Genomic DNA, 15,725 nt, shown 5'->3' on the forward strand with positions numbered 1-15,725 from the left:
ATTTAAAGGTGGTTTTTTTTTCCCCAAAATAATTTCAAAAAACCTTTTTTTTTTTTTTTTTTTTTTTTTTTTTAAAAACCCTTCTTACACTTACTTTGTACCCAGTTTTGGGGAAGAGGTTGGTGGTTTTGTGTGTGTGCATGCACACAGTATTTTAGGGGGAAAAAAGAAACTTCCAGTTGAAAATATTTTTGATTTTACTCAATGAACATCCATGCCTAACTACTGCTTGAAGTGTCTGCTGCAAAGCAGTGCATTTGCTAATCATGCAAGTGACTTGCATTCCAGATTCATATTGATATTATCTAACAGTCTGCAGTTCTACACTAGGATGTTTGTGACATTTCTACTTTTTTCAAAAGAATAAAAAATCCATCCACATCCCTCATGAAATAACAAAATGCAAACTTAGCTTAAAGGAGAAGCTTAAGTCTCTGTCCTAGTTGGTGTTTTGTTTGCTGGTGGAATCTGTGATCTGGCTAGTTATTTTGATGGTATGAGTAAAATGAATCTTGACTGCTAATGTCAAGATACTTGTAAGTACAGAGGAACAACTTTGACATTACATTTGGTCAGACAGTTAAAACGCTCAACAGAATTTTTTTTTTACGTAATTTAAATGCAGTAAGCAGGGATATCTGAATTTAGCAAAAATGCTTTCTTACTGGAGAGACTGAAGAAGGATGTAGTACTTCAAAATTTATATATTGCTGCTCATGTTTCCTAAAACTAGTGGGCAGAAAGGTCCAATTTCTGAATAGTTTTGTCTCTCATGTAACATCTATGTGATTTCAGTGGTGATTCAAAAGCTCTGGGATATCAATTGAATATAAAAATCTTATGGGGAAAGACTTTGTGCATGAGATTTCTCATTTCTTCATTGTGGGCACTAGAAATCTGAACTTTTCAGCTGGGGACTTGGCTGTCACTTTGTGCTAACAGTGAATGAACATGACTTTCCATAACTGAAACAAGGTAGGAACAGCCAAAAGGCCAATCCAGAGTATAATTTTCAAAGCAATTCTTTTGCTTCTCTATCCCTTCCCCCACACTGAGCATTTCATTGGCTCCAATCCAGGGAGGGCTGTATGCCGCTCTTCTTGAAGTAGTTAACACTGTTCCTGAAATTATCAGAAGAGATGATTAAGAGAAATCTTCCTTCGTATACTACCAAGGCCTGAGCATGCTGTGTGTGACCTCTCTTGGCCTAGGAATGAAGAACCAACCTGGTGTCTCTAATTGATTTTTTTCTCCTCTGACCCTCAGCAGATGGTAATGCACATGCTATTGCTAGACCACCAGCTCAGCTTTTAGGTCGAAGGACAACTTAATGCACTCAACCTGATTTTTCCTTTTGCAGGAAGAAGAGATGCCAGATGTAGAAATTGACATTGATGACCTTCTTGATGCAACTAATGAAGAGGAGAGAGCTATCAAATTACAGGTAAAATATTTTTCCTAAAGTAAACTTGAAGATGGCTGACTTAACATATCAGGGTCACTATATCTTAATTCTGAATGACTCCATTCTGGTGGTAGCCTTAGAATGAGTATTTTCTAAATTTGAGAAAAGGGAATTTAATGTAACCTATCTAGGACTACTGTCTGAATGTAAACAGATTCCCTAGCATTATGAGGAGACTCCTTGAATGAGGTTGACAATAGTGAAAATACAAGGTCCAGTACACCAGTGAGAGGGATAATTATTCTGAGAAGTAGTAGAGCACCTTAACTTTTCTCCAAGTGTCATTCGTATTGTAAAATATGAAGAGGAAAAAACCCATGAGTAACTTCAAGAACCTCAGAAATCAATGGATCTTCTGGTCATGTCAGTGTTGGCGTTATTCCCTATTAATGCATGTATGCTGATCCCTGTGGTCTTCATTACGTTACTAATCTTTTCCTAGCCATGAAAAAATAACTACAACTTCTATTGAAACATGCAGTTTTTTGAGCTTAAAAACGTAACACATTGGTAGCCATTCAGGGTTCTATCTAAAAATGTGCGGAAAAGATCAAGATAGTGAACAACAAGAAATAACAGAACAGGGAAATCCAAAGTATGTCAGTTGAATTAGGCAATTACAGTAGACTTGTTCTAATTCCATAATCTTGTTTGAGGTAAATGTTAATGAAATGGAGTGGGGGAGGGAAGAGTGGGGAGAAAAGAAGAATAACTGTGTGTCTGGAAATGATACTTCAAGCCAATGCGGGACTTGCAATAAAATGGGTAATAGTTAAGATAGATGAGAGGAAATGGAACGATCTAATATACAGACATTCATCCCAGTTCACATGTTATGAACCCAATTAGTGATGTCCTAGTGGAAAGTTCCCAGTAAAAAGTTACTTGAATCTTGGGCTGTGTTGGGGGTAGTGTTTGTATGCATGAAATCTTAGCTTCTCCTCCTCTCTCATATCTCCTTGGCGATGTACAAATTGGGATTTTGAATGTAGAATTCCTTTTTAAGGAAGCTGCTACTACTTCCCCTCTGAGCCCAGTGGTGTTATCCCTTTGTACTAGAGATACTTTGCTCTACCTATGGTGCTACGCTCTGTAAAGATTGCACATCTCTCCTCTGTAAACTACATGAAAACTAATAGACGTAGCTTGATTAAATATGGAAAAAACACTGTGGAAGTATGATAATCTAAGATTATAGATTTGTTTTTACTTTTCAAAACTGACATGATTTAATACAGAAACTGACAATTCTTTCATGTTATACTTCTAGGAAGCTCTTGTAGACTGCTACAAACCAACTGAGGTAAAGTACCCCTTTTCTTGAATACCATTTTTCCCTGTTAAACAATGTAGTTGTACTATAGATATCTGTATCTTTAGGTAAAAATATGAGAGTGCTGATTTGGAGTTAAGGGGGTCTGAACATTTCAGACCTGACAGTCTCCCCTGGAATGCTGGAGTTCTGTTATTTGACTTGAGCAGGATTGGGCTTTTTGGAAGAAAGTTGATTATTCCTAGCTAAGTATTAAGGTTTTGATTTCTGATGCAGGTAAAATGTGCAAACTATTAATGTAGTGTTACTTGTCCTTCTCTAATGCTTTGGTTGCCTTCAGTAATACCTAAATCAAGATATGAAGCTCAGATGTAAAGGAGTGAAAAAATGGAATTACTTCATCTGAAATGATAAAAATCTAACCGAACGAATTACTATATTTACGTAACATCGTTTCAACCTATTAAATGTGTTGTATGGTCTCCTAAGCAAGACCATTAAACTCTCTCTTTTTTAGCTTATCTTTGGGGAGAGATTTGCGTCTTATTTTACAGACATTTGAGCTGTATGTGTCCAGCCACCTTATAAATGGATACAAATACAATACAGCAGAATGATTAAGCCAACAGACTTCTATTAAGTGGATATTTGCATTAAAGTTGAGAAAATAGTTGTATGCACCTATACCACAATTGCACGTTTACTAGGAAGAGTGAGCCTGGTGATCTAACAGATATTTTGGCTTTATGCATAAAACTGCAATAGTTGAACTACTAAAATGCATGATCGAAGCTTTTAGGTTACTGAACAGTTTTTTAATTTAAAATAAAGTGGTCTCCATTATAAAAATCAATGCTTTCTGAACAAATGCCAAATAGTATCTAAGATACTGCAGTTGTGGGTGGGGGAATGCCTGGTAGCTTGGATTCCACTATTTGGTAACTGCTGTAGTCAAGCTGTACTTGACAGGGGGTGTGCCATTATTGAACAAGACTGTGGGCAACTGGTTCTGCTTCAGGGGAGAACAGGGCTGAAATGGCTGTAATCTGAGCTGCTTTCTTTAACAGAGAATACTGAAGCAATCTGTCAGGCAAAACCTTTGTCATGGCTGAAAGGACAATTCTTTGTCTATTTCTGCCTTAAATTCTTACAGAACCTTATACTGGAGAAGTCTGTTTATGACCAGTTGCTGCAGCAATGGCCAATGAAGTCTTTTGTTTGTGATGATGGAAATGTTGCTCAGAAAGGCTCAAATACTAATGCTTGTATAGCTTATTCTTCAGTGTAATGGAAATGGTAGAGGTGATACATTGCTGGGATTTCTACAGAGATAGTAGGGTAAAAGGCCAAGTCTTCCTGATGTGTCTCTCAGTAGTTGTTCTACATTTGAGATGAACCAGTCAACATATTCCAGCAAAGGCCATTGAACTTCAGTTGTTTTTCATGCTATTGGTCTGGATGACTGATCTGGTGTCAGGAACCTGACATTGCTGATGTCCCTTGGCCTCTGAGGTGGGGGAGGTGGCGAGAGGAAGGGTGAAGAGATGCAGAACAGGAATAGCTCAAATGGACTTACTGAGGGTGGCTCTGAATGTGTGTCTTCTGTTTTAATCTTGCAAGATTACCCCATTATCCCAACTAGATAAATGTGTGAGGATGGCTTTTTTGGGAGTGAAGGGTAGGGCAAGAGGGCCTAATTAAAAGATTAGTTTAAGCTAAAATTGTTTTGCTTAAAAATCTGTTCACTATACCAAAATTCTGTCTAGTTTTTGAGATAGATACAAATTTTATTTCTTTATTTTAAATGCACACCTGACACTTGAGAATGAGGTGGTGTTCGGTGTTTAACATAATTTTAGAAAATATCTGTATGCATGAAGGAATGTACATACAATAAATAAAATAAAAAAGGGTTAATTGATGTGGCAGCTTAAATGGAATAGGACATAGATTTGTGTGTGCACTAACGTTAAACCCACTAACATTAAACTGAAAGTCAAGAGCCAAAGTTTGATGGCATCACGATAGATTAGATTTTAGTATTCTAAATTCTTGGTCATTGACTCCTGTGTCAGTGAAGTGGAGGCAATGCTCTTACCTTGAAGAGTCTCCTCTCCCTTGGTGACCCTTTGAGCTGGCATGGGAGTAGAATTGACAGACTGCGGTGAGCAGGGTCTCTTCTTCCTCTGCCAGTGGGGTAATCTGCCCAGTTTCAGGTTGAGAAGGGGAAAAGAAAAAATCCTGAGACATGGAAGAAAAAAATACTGTTTACATATATATAAACAAATACACAACATGCGCACACATTTGTGTGTGTGTGTGTGTATTTGGCTGTTATCACACGAGCATGTGAACTATTTCTATAAGAGCAAGAGAAGAAAGTGTGTGTGTGTGTGTGTGTGTGTGTGTGCGTGCATGTGTGTGCATGTGTGTGCGTGTGGGGAGAAGTGTAGCATGTGGCATTTCTCCTTCTAAGGAGCTGTAATTCAGACATGATGATAAGTTCTGTTTCTGGCAAGGATTTAACATTTAAAGATCTATCACCTGAAAATGCTTGAGATCCTGAGTTCTAAGTAGAAAAAATTAATGTAGTATGAAATCTGCAATTTTACAGCACATGAAAGGAAAGCCAATAAAATCAAAGTTCAGTAACTTGAAGCTATATTATATGGATGATAAAGTGTCATTTTTGCAGGTTGGTCATCTGAAGTCAGTTCTGTATAGTTTTGTCAACTCTTAGGAGGTGGAAGGTTAAGGAAAGTTTCAAGAGTTACTTTTGTGCATTTATACTCAATGGCTTTTCGGATCAGAAGAAACAGAATTATTTAGATCACTCAGCAGGTGGCAGATTTTAAGGTTTTTTCTCTTTTAAATTATCTAAAATAATAATAGGCGCTAATTTATTGGTGTTTATCTTCCTTCAAAGTAAAATACAACTAGACATCTGAGCATGCTCAGTTCTTCTAAAAGCTTAGGTTGTGTAAGACAGCAATTGCTGCTACTTTCACCGGAACAAAACATGTTTAAAGCTGGCATATTGCAGTAAATTATCATTTTCATGAGTTTATCAACTTAATTATTCAAATAAAGAAATGTCAGTCATTCAATATTCTCAAATCATTTTGATTAAGAAGATATTATGGATTATAGTTTGGCTTGCATGTAAAATAAGACCCACTGACTAAAAGCTATCTAAATATATTCAGTGTAACATCTTAACCAGGAAAAATGTGTAATGTGACTTGTTTCTCCCCTAATCTCAGAAGCAAGTTTGGTCGTGTGTGCCAGGAACTAAAAATGTCTTCTGGGCACATGATGCCAACTTCACTGTGTTTCTAAAAAGCAATGGCTAAGAGGCACACTTTGCAGGCTACGGTTAGATCCTAAAGTATAAACAATAAAGACCTGCTTCCTTAATGTGATTAGGTCACACCTGCTGAAGAGAAACGGAGATACCTCTAGAAAACCCAAGGTTAAAGAAAAGCCTCCAAGTCTGGCATGCAAACTTAAATTTTCAAACTTGGGCAAGACTTTGAATTGTATTGCTGAAGTCTTTCCACCACCTAAGAGTGGATACTCCTTTCATTATACACAATTCTAAAATCGGGGATCCTTCTGTGACAGACTGACTATTTTGCGGTGAATGAATATTTTGGAAGACTACTGTAGCTCCTTTTTTTCAGATGGATGGAGAAACTTAAAGAGCATTTTAAGTCTCATCTGCAAAATAACTGTCACGAAGAGGTGAGGAATGTATGTTGGGTCCATGTTTTTCTTTATCCATGAGGGTCACTAAATAAATTTTCATTTTCCAGTTGATTTTAATATTTATGTATTCTGCAATAACTTGAGCCTCTGTGCTCAAAACAGCTAGCCATTCTCAGAAAAGAATACCATCCCTATACTCTAGCATGCAGAAGAAGCATGGCCTTTCTGCACTGCCCTGGGAATGAGAAGATCAAGACAGAGCTGGGGCATGTCAATATTTCTGTTCCTCAATTCCCTGTCTGTCAAATGCAGGGTTGCTTACCCTGAATCACAGGGGGTGTTTGTGATGATAAATTAATGTTTATAGCACTCATGTTGCAGTGATGAGCACCATAGAAAAGCCGCTGGGTATTGTCACCTGTCAGAGAGGACACTAGAACTTACTTTTTTGACGATCTATTGAAAATTGAATATTAAAGAACTGTTGTGGACAAGAATGAGTTTTTATCAAGGCATCTATTTTGAAGAACTTGAGGACGCTGTCTTTATTAACTTTTGAGAATCTCCCATTTGTGCAACTCCACCATTGGTAGCAATACTGAGAATGCTAGTATGAGAGCAAGTCTAAGAAACCTCTGGCTGGTCTACGTTAGCGCTCACGCTGATGGGGCTGCCACAGTGACTAGCACAATAGTAGGAGATTTCCTATTGTAAAGAAGGCCAGTGAGATTGGTAATTCTGATAATTCATATCTAGGCTGTCTCTGACTGGGATGGTGTGTGTGTGTGTGTGCGCTTAACATGCTCCTGTATCCATGAATGGAGTCAGCAAAAGAAAGTACAGGACTCTCTTAGTTAAATGACTTAGTCAGTTCCCCCTGGCTACTTGAACAGTTGGAGCATTTCAGAAGTTTTCAGTCCTGCGTTGGTAGCTTTGTAACAAAGCTTTTGGACTACAGTTTGGGCATGTCTCACACAATGCACATATTGTGCAGTTTACTCTACAGATGTGGCTGGCAAGTTAAATTTCTAACTAGAAATTTACAACCTCAAAGCCAAAAAATCATAAATTTGCTGCAGCCTTGAAACAACAGTAACAAGTTCAAAACTTGATCTTTAATCACAAGCTTATAATATTTACTGTTCAAAATCAAGTAGGAAACTAAACACCAAAGAAATGTACCTTTCACAAGAGAGGAAATGCAGTAATCCAAATAGACAGAGTATAGAGAACATAGGGGCAGTTCTTCTGATGGTACATAAATTCTTAGCTCCAATGATGTAAATGGAGCTATGTCAGTTTGCAGGGGCTGAGGATCTGCTTCATGGTGTACAGTGACACTGGAGAGCACTAGATTTGCACTCTTAATACCACAAACATAAGCAAAGGACGAGAAATGTGTTTCCATTGTAGTGATGTTGGTGCACTGTGAGGGGGAGAAGAAAAAGCAAAAACAGCAATGCCTGCGAATGGTTCAGAAGGTGTGGGAATACTCAGGGTACATTATCTCTTCACAGTATACTTTGCACAATCCACTGGCTAAATGCCACAACAGAGATGGGAAAGGTCAGTCCCAATGAAGTGGCGCTATCCCCTTTACAACTTGGAGGAAGGGATTATGTCTCCATGAGCAGCTTAGTGTGCAAGAGGACTGCTATCCATTCATGCTTTGGACCAGTATAGATTGGGGAGAGAAAGTAGACCCATGGCTCCGCCTCCTTCCTTCCCCTTTTGAGGCACCTGTCACCACCCCGCTCCACCAAGGGACCGTAGTGGGAACAAACCCTGCATTATCTTTAGCACACTGCTGGCAACTGAGGATTTGTATATTTTCTCCCCCCCACACACCTGTGTAAAGACCTGTCAGTCTGTTCCTTTACTGAGACCAGGTGGGTGAGGTAATATCTTTTTTTGGACCAACTTCTCGAATGTCCTGGGACCAACGCAGCGATAGCTCGCTATTCTTGTATTGCTCCAGCTGATCGGTGTCCCTCTGAAGAGATGTCCTCCGCCTGTGGCCAGTGTTGCTCAGTGACCCCATCAGGAGTTTTACTTGGTTGTGGAGAGCTAAGACTGTGGAGGGAAAGGTTACTTTGTGCACATGAATACTGCCCCTTATTTGGCTTGTCTAGTAAACCAGACTAGAAATGCTTCTATATAGGATTCCAAGTATTTCTAGGATAAGAGGATCTTATCACAAGTATCCTGTACATGGGGAGAAACATTTGTAGGGATGGTGTCAAATTAGACTCTGGAACTAATTGGAATAATTTAAACAAGAAACCTGGAATTCATTGTTGGTCATTAAAACTGTGAATTACACCTCCAAAGGGGAGAGGTGAAATGATTTCCCCTCTTGCTGAATTAGCATTTCATCTTTTTTTTTTTTTTTTTTTTTTTTAAATCTGCTTTATCTGAACTGCATGCCTGTGATTCTAGGAAAAATGTTAGAGGGGGGAGACCAGGAAAATACCTGAAGCTCTGAATATAAATAAATTCAAATGAAATATAGATTTAGTCTCAGTCTCTCTCTCTCTCTCATGCAGATTTGCTCCTTTGAATTAGAAAGGTATGTCTTCTAGAAACAATGGCCTCCCATGGTTCATTAACAGGGATCTCCTCATTTGTAACAAATTGTGTTTACAGGTGACCTGCAAAAGAAATTAAACTAGGTTTGTGACTTTTTTTTACTGCTTTGAAAATAAAGGCCTTATTTAGTGTTTCTTTGTTTTTTCTTTAAAAATAAGAGGGGTGCCAAGTTTTGCTGTAGGGATTCCTTGGAGATATCAAAGAGCCAGCTTTCTTAGCCATTTGATTCTTTAACGGAACTGTTGTTCCTAAGCGTTTCTCAGGCATATGAGTTAAATAGATGTTAACAAAACCAGGGAAGCGAAGGGAAGTGTTTTGATTTTAAAAAAAATTGGGTTCTTTAACACAATCAGCTTTTATTTGCATGGTAATTGTCAAACCGACCAATTCTCAATCATAATCAAGCATTCCAAGAAAAACAAGGTAGAGAGAACCAGGATTTCTAATGTAAAAGTAAATAGTGGGAAACCTGTTTCTGAGGGTGTGTGTGTGGAGAACAAATAGCCTCCCACCTATTAAGCTGCCTCCTTATGCATTTGTAAAGAATAAAAGGTGCAAACAACCAATTTCAATCCTTTTCTGTGTAGCATTTAAAGAAAGCAAAGGGCCATTGCTGTGCCAGAAGTATTGAGTTAGCTAATTTGGTGACTATAAAATGAATGCACAATAAACTATTATGAAGCATCTTCCCATCTCCCAATCAGCCAAGGAAAACAAATCTGCAGCCTTGTGAGATCCTTCTTGCTTTCTTTTTGCATGTTTTCAAAACAAAGAACAGCTAAGTATGTGAGCAGAAAGGCACAGCTGTGTATTAGTATCTGAGTTTTATGCAGGCATCAGGTGCAGAATAATGCCCAGTGCAAAGCAAAAATGTGCTGGAAGCACTCTGATTAGGAACTTGCTTCACTGTATACCTGCGGCATATATTAACTACTGAATGGTGTGAAGTGTCTGCAACCTACAAATGCACTGATAGTCATAAGTTTATATTTTAGAATTCTTTTTCACAAGTAAAATTGCTCCTGAGGGGGAAATCATTTCTAATAACTTCATTTATTTCCTTAAACCACACACATACCATTCATTTATCTCCTTTCCTGATCAACATCCTTCACTTAGCTTAGATCTGGCTGGGGATTTCTCTTTTCCACTTACCAGCTAGCCAAATCAGCTTATTTTGATATTCTATTGAGAGTATTAAGCAGCAACCAGCTAAAATTTTCAATGTAAAATGAAAGCCTCTTGCTCTGTATGAGGTGTAGGAGGGTTGTGGCTCTACTTCAAAGAGGGCTTCCCCCTCCTTTTTTGAATTTCTAAACCAGTGTTTCTTCTACTAATTGCTTGTAATCTCCCATGCAGATGTTTGCTTTAATTTTACGCAGAGATTTCAGCTGAAAGTAAGCTGGTCATAGTTAAATTTGATATCAGAGGGGGAAAACTATTGAACAGCTCCTCTAGGAGGAGGGGCGAGAGAGGAGCTCAGAGGAATTCCATGGCCACATTTCAAATAGGAAAACCTGAGCATGCCACTATCAGAAGTGCAGCTGTAAGGGTTCCTCTACTCACTTCTTAGGTACACAGGTTGCTGATCAGCTCTTTTGTGTCCCATTGATGCTAAGGAGTCAGCTGAGCTCGATATTTTGCAGTTGCCTCATCAGGGAGCAAAGGAGGTGAAGTACTTGCAGCCTTTTACGGGAGCAGATAGAGAAGTTCCAGGCATTTAGAAAGGGAATGGGAGACTGATCAAATAGGGCAGAAAGGAAGGAAAAAATTTCTCCTCCTCCTAAAACTATCCTAATCCAATGTATGAGACGTTGATGCATACTTTTTTCATTTGGGACAGCTGAGGGAGAAATCTATTCCATGTTTTTAAAAGTCTGCTTCCCCTAATCAAATCTCTTCTAAATGGGCAGGGAGGAAACTTTCTTTCCTTCTACTGCATTGGAATAATGTGTTGAGAATCACGCTGTCCATCCAGAAACACGCTGACCCCTCTCTTGAGTTAAATATATATCTAATCATAAATGTTACTGATAGGGACATCTCCCATAGATACTGTAGCCGTGATAGCAAACAAACTTAAGCACTTGTTTTATCAAGGTTTCAACATGTGTATTTGAGCCTATCAGTGTGGCATGTAGGTGCTGACTTTGTTCACTGGCATTTCTAACCCTTCCCCCTCTCCCCCTTTTCCCCCCAAATGAAACTTGGAAGTGCAACTTTTGTTATGGGCTAAGCAAAGGGCTTTATTTTTATTTAATATCACTAAAGCGACATTAATGAAGATATCTTTTAAATCTAGGTCTGATTACTTTCAATTTCAAAATGGAAATGAAAGTAATCTTGTCAGCTGTTTCCTGGCTTGCTACTCATATCTATATTATATTTCAGTATTTAAGAACTTAATGGCCAAGCTGACACTCACGTGCTAGTACTTATGTCAACAAATTACCGTATGTTTTTACAGTACTACAGATGGCACTACTGGTAAACTCAATTATCCAGAAGTCTCAAATGACATTAAAATTCTTAAGATTAGATGGAATTCCAACCAAAACAAATTTTGGGATCTAATCAAAATTTTGATTCAGGGGATAAACTAGTTTTGTAAAATTGGTTTGATTTTTACCTGTATTAAGAGGTGATATTGTACCAGAATTCATTAAATGTAAACAAAAAGCTATGATCATATACAAATAATAGTAGATTCATAATAACAAAACAATTTTAAATTGTGGCCTATTTCTGCAAACTGTGACTTATAACTAATCTTTAAATATGAAAGAAAAACCTGTTGAAGTCAATCAGACTACTAGCTTGATTAAAGACCAAGCATGTGCATGCGTTTATTATTATTTTAAACAGCACTGGCCCTTTTTAAGTTTAAAAACCGTCCTTAAGCACTCAAATTCTATCTAGATGTTAGTTGCTAGTTTTGCCTGATCTAAGCCTTGCCTACACTAGGTAAATTTACATATATTTCCACCTATGGTGACCCAGCTTCCACAGAAATTGTGAAAGCACCATTGGGAGACCTCATGTGGGCAAGAATCCCTCAGCCAGACCCACTATCATTATGTCAATTAAATTTCCTTATATTTAAAAAGGTGGTAAAATGGGGTTTGGCTCTGGGACCCATGTAGCACTACAGGGAACCCTAGTGTGACTACTTGGTAAAAGTGGGGCTAACAGTGATGGGGAAAGTGAACATTTTTGGCAAGCTTTTCCGCTGTAGATGTGGCATAAATGTCAGTAATTTCTAAGTAGTAACCACAGTAGTTAGAGGTTTCATAATGACTTCATATTTTTCAAGATTGTAGCTTTCTGAAACTGTCCTCCTGGGGATGAAATTTCCTGAGCCTGATCTTTGTCTGAAGGTAAAATTTTTTGAGGGCAGGTTACCAAAATTGCCTCTGTTGTGTTTGAGGAAAGTGCAGGTGAAAACACCTTGTTGCACTTAGATTTTAACTCTGATCTCATACAGAGCTACATTTAAAAAAAGAAAGACTAAGGGCATGTCTACACTTACCATTAAATTGGTACTGCTGCAATCAATGCAGCGAGTGTGATTTAGTGGGTCTGCTGAAGACACGCTAAAGCAATGGGAGAGCACTCTCCCATTGATTTATCCACTCCACTTCCCCGAGAAGCATAAGATGTAGCCACTGCAGTTAAGTGGACCCAACTATGCCGACTTCAGTTACGTTATTCACGTAACTGAAATTGCATAAGTTAGACTGATTTTATCATGGAACTGGAGACCAGCCGTAAGTTTGAAACATAACATTTGACGTGAGCTGCTGTTTCTAGCTTTTGAAAAAAGCTGCTCAGTGGACAACTGTCAAATAGATTTTTGTAATAAAAGGGTGGAAGATCAATAGCAATTGAGTTGTATTGCACATGGAGGGAATAATGAGTTTCTTTCCTTTCCATTTCATGATGGAATTGTGCATGTAGCCTTTACTTTAAGGTTCCAAGAGCTCTCATAAATTCCACCTTATCAGTAAAATCTTCTCGTGGATAAGCTTGTACAGTTTGCTTTAATGTTCCTCTTTAAAAAAAAACAAAATAAAACAAAACAAAAAAACACCCCAAAACTATATCGTTTTAATGATGCAAAATATTGATTATTTCTAATCTTTTTTTTCCTTAGGAATTTATCAGAGAACTGCTAACTCGGATAAGAGGGATGAGAAAGCTAAGCCCCCCTCAAAAGAAGAGTATATAACTACTCAAATAGTAGCACTCTTACAAGAAACCTAGCAAGGGAAATGGGACTTTAACTACAAGACCTTTATTAAAATAGAGTTGTCTTTCCGAAAAACTTTTGTTTGGTTTGGTTCAGTTTTGACGTTTACTCAAGGGAGTCCTATTTCATCTGCTTTTAAGGGTTTTTTTTAAGTGTCAATTTTTTTATCAAGGATACCAATGTTTTTGGATGCTGCTCAACTATCCTACTAAAGGATTATTGAACCAGGTGAAGAACCCAGGCATTAGTGACCACGCCATAGCAATGAAGGGCAGCAATCCCACGTGGTGAATCAGAAGAGTATGTAAACCTGTAGAGCTAGAAGAATTGGCTTTTTATTTTCCCCTAGCAACTAGTTGGATAACATTTTTAGTTGGTTGTACATTTAACTCATGGATGTCAAGTTTCTTGTGCTTGTATGTACATAAGTTGTAAAGTGGGGGTGTGAATACTGTTTCACGTGGCTGGAAGGGGAGTTGTTACTGTAAACTATTTAAATGGTGGCTGAAGCAAACGTGTTACCAGAGGGCAAGTGTTTAGATTACCAAAATGAGTGCTGCCATTTTATAAATCCATTTTAAAGCACCAAGGTGAAGAATTTCAGCATATCTTCTCATACAAAAAGCGACATATGAGAACTGGGGAGTTTAAGGGCTTCATTTGTAGACTTCTAATTGTTTTATTGACTTTGATGCTTTGCCAGATCATTGCGTCTTCACCTCACAGTGTGTTAGAGTTTTATTAACCTACTGTATAAGAGCCTGACATACCACCTTGAGAAATGTCAATCACCATCTAAAAAATGTTTCACAGTGTGGGGGAAAGAAGTGCTACCAGAGCAAACTAAAAGCACTGTTTTGCATTGGAGGTTTTAATGCAGATCCCCCTCTCAATAAAAAACAGTGTAGCATTAGTTTATAGCTCTGTCCCCAGAACTAGGGGGAACTTGTTAGTTATGGGTCCTCCTTTCTTATGAAAGCAAGAATGGAATACTTTCAGTGGATCCCTGACACTTCTTAATTAAGGACATTTTCCAGATGTTCTGTAAGCTACCATATGCCAGTAGATGAATTTAGTCAGGCATTTTATATCAAAGGTGCTCTGAACATATTTTATTTTTAAAAATAAATACGTTTGTGAATTTTATGTATGCTGGCAAGCTTTTTTAAATGTATTTAATTTTGTAATGTTTATCAATGATTTTATTTACCAGATATTTACTCAAATAAATGGAAAAACTTGTGATTCTTGTTATATCTACACTTCCCAAAGCTACTAGTGCCTATATTCAATGATAGTTATACAGATGTATACACAGAAGGAATGAGTTGGTCAATACATGTTAGGCCAGCCTAAGCTGGACTGACACCCTGACTTGGTGGGAGGTCAAAGGTGGGGAGTTTCTATGAAGAAGTTATCTGGAGAATTCCCTTTCTTTTAAAAGTCATCTGAAAAAGGGAGGATTTTTTAAAAATTATTTTATTTAGTTATTTGCTGCTTTATATTGGATATAGCCTGAAAACTGCTTTCAAAAAAGCCTTCCCTGCTTACCTTTTACATTAGAATATTTGGAATATGAAACTTTCTTTTCCTGATATGCTTTGGATGACCAAAGAACTGGAGTGGAAAATTTCTCAGTCATCAGTCATAGAGTGGAGGTATTGAATCTGTCACCAAGGGGACCTTTTTATCCCAAGCTTGGTCAGGAATCTATGTAGATCAAAATGAAAACAGTTTTAGGTTGTCCTAAAAACTGTCTCACAGCAGCTCAGTTTTAAGTCTTGTCCCTCTTGATGTCTTGATCCAGCCCCGTCTTCCAGAAGTGTGTGTCAGGGCTTGTCTTCATGTACAGCATTATAGTGGCACAATTACACTGGTGCAGCTGCCCCATTATAGCGCTTTAGTGAAGACTCAACTACATCAATGGGAGAGCTTCTTCCATCAGTGTAGTTCATCCACCTCCCTAAGAGGCCGTAACTATGTTGGCAGGAGAAGCTCTCACATTGACATAGTGCTGTTTACCCGGGGGATTAGGTTGATATAACTTCCTTGCTCATGGGTATGGATTTTCCACACCTCTGAGGGGTGTAGTTATACCGTTTTAGGTCTGTAGTGTAGAGCTGGCCTCAGCAAAAACATTGAAGTTGAGACTTCAGGTGAAATCCTGGACCCACTTCAGGTGAAATCCTGGGAGTTTTGCCATTGACTTTAATGGGCCTAGGGTTTTACCCTTTGATCTCCCCATTTTTGACACTAGAAATATCAGGTAAAACCTTTCCGGGTGTTAATGCATTATAAAGAAGCAAAAGAGCAGAAATACTTCTCTTTAACTCTATTGCAGGTCTCTTAAGACTAAAGTCACTGTTCTAATGTGGAGAGTAGTCTTGGCGTATGCTCCTTGTACAAGATGATATGCTGCAGACTGACTCATGTTAGAATGT

At 38.1% G+C, this 15,725-nt stretch overlaps 1 protein-coding gene across 1 annotated transcript in view; it reads left to right on the forward strand.

The window, feature by feature from the left end:
• The window catches only part of LOC116828689 (protein phosphatase 1 regulatory subunit 14C), a 66,252-nt gene extending 51,753 nt beyond the window's left edge, over positions 1–14,499 (forward strand). The window contains exons 2-4 of the mRNA XM_075063440.1: positions 1,361–1,444; positions 2,736–2,768; positions 13,189–14,499. Coding sequence (XP_074919541.1) covers positions 1,361–1,444; positions 2,736–2,768; positions 13,189–13,263 — 192 coding nt within the window. The 3' untranslated portion in view covers positions 13,264–14,499. The remainder of the gene's footprint in view (positions 1–1,360; positions 1,445–2,735; positions 2,769–13,188) is intronic.
• Positions 14,500–15,725: the final 1,226 nt, after the last annotated feature.

Source organism: Chelonoidis abingdonii, chromosome 3 (assembly GCF_003597395.2).
Source record: "Chelonoidis abingdonii isolate Lonesome George chromosome 3, CheloAbing_2.0, whole genome shotgun sequence".
In the NCBI taxonomy this organism is placed as follows: domain Eukaryota; kingdom Metazoa; phylum Chordata; order Testudines; family Testudinidae; genus Chelonoidis; species Chelonoidis abingdonii.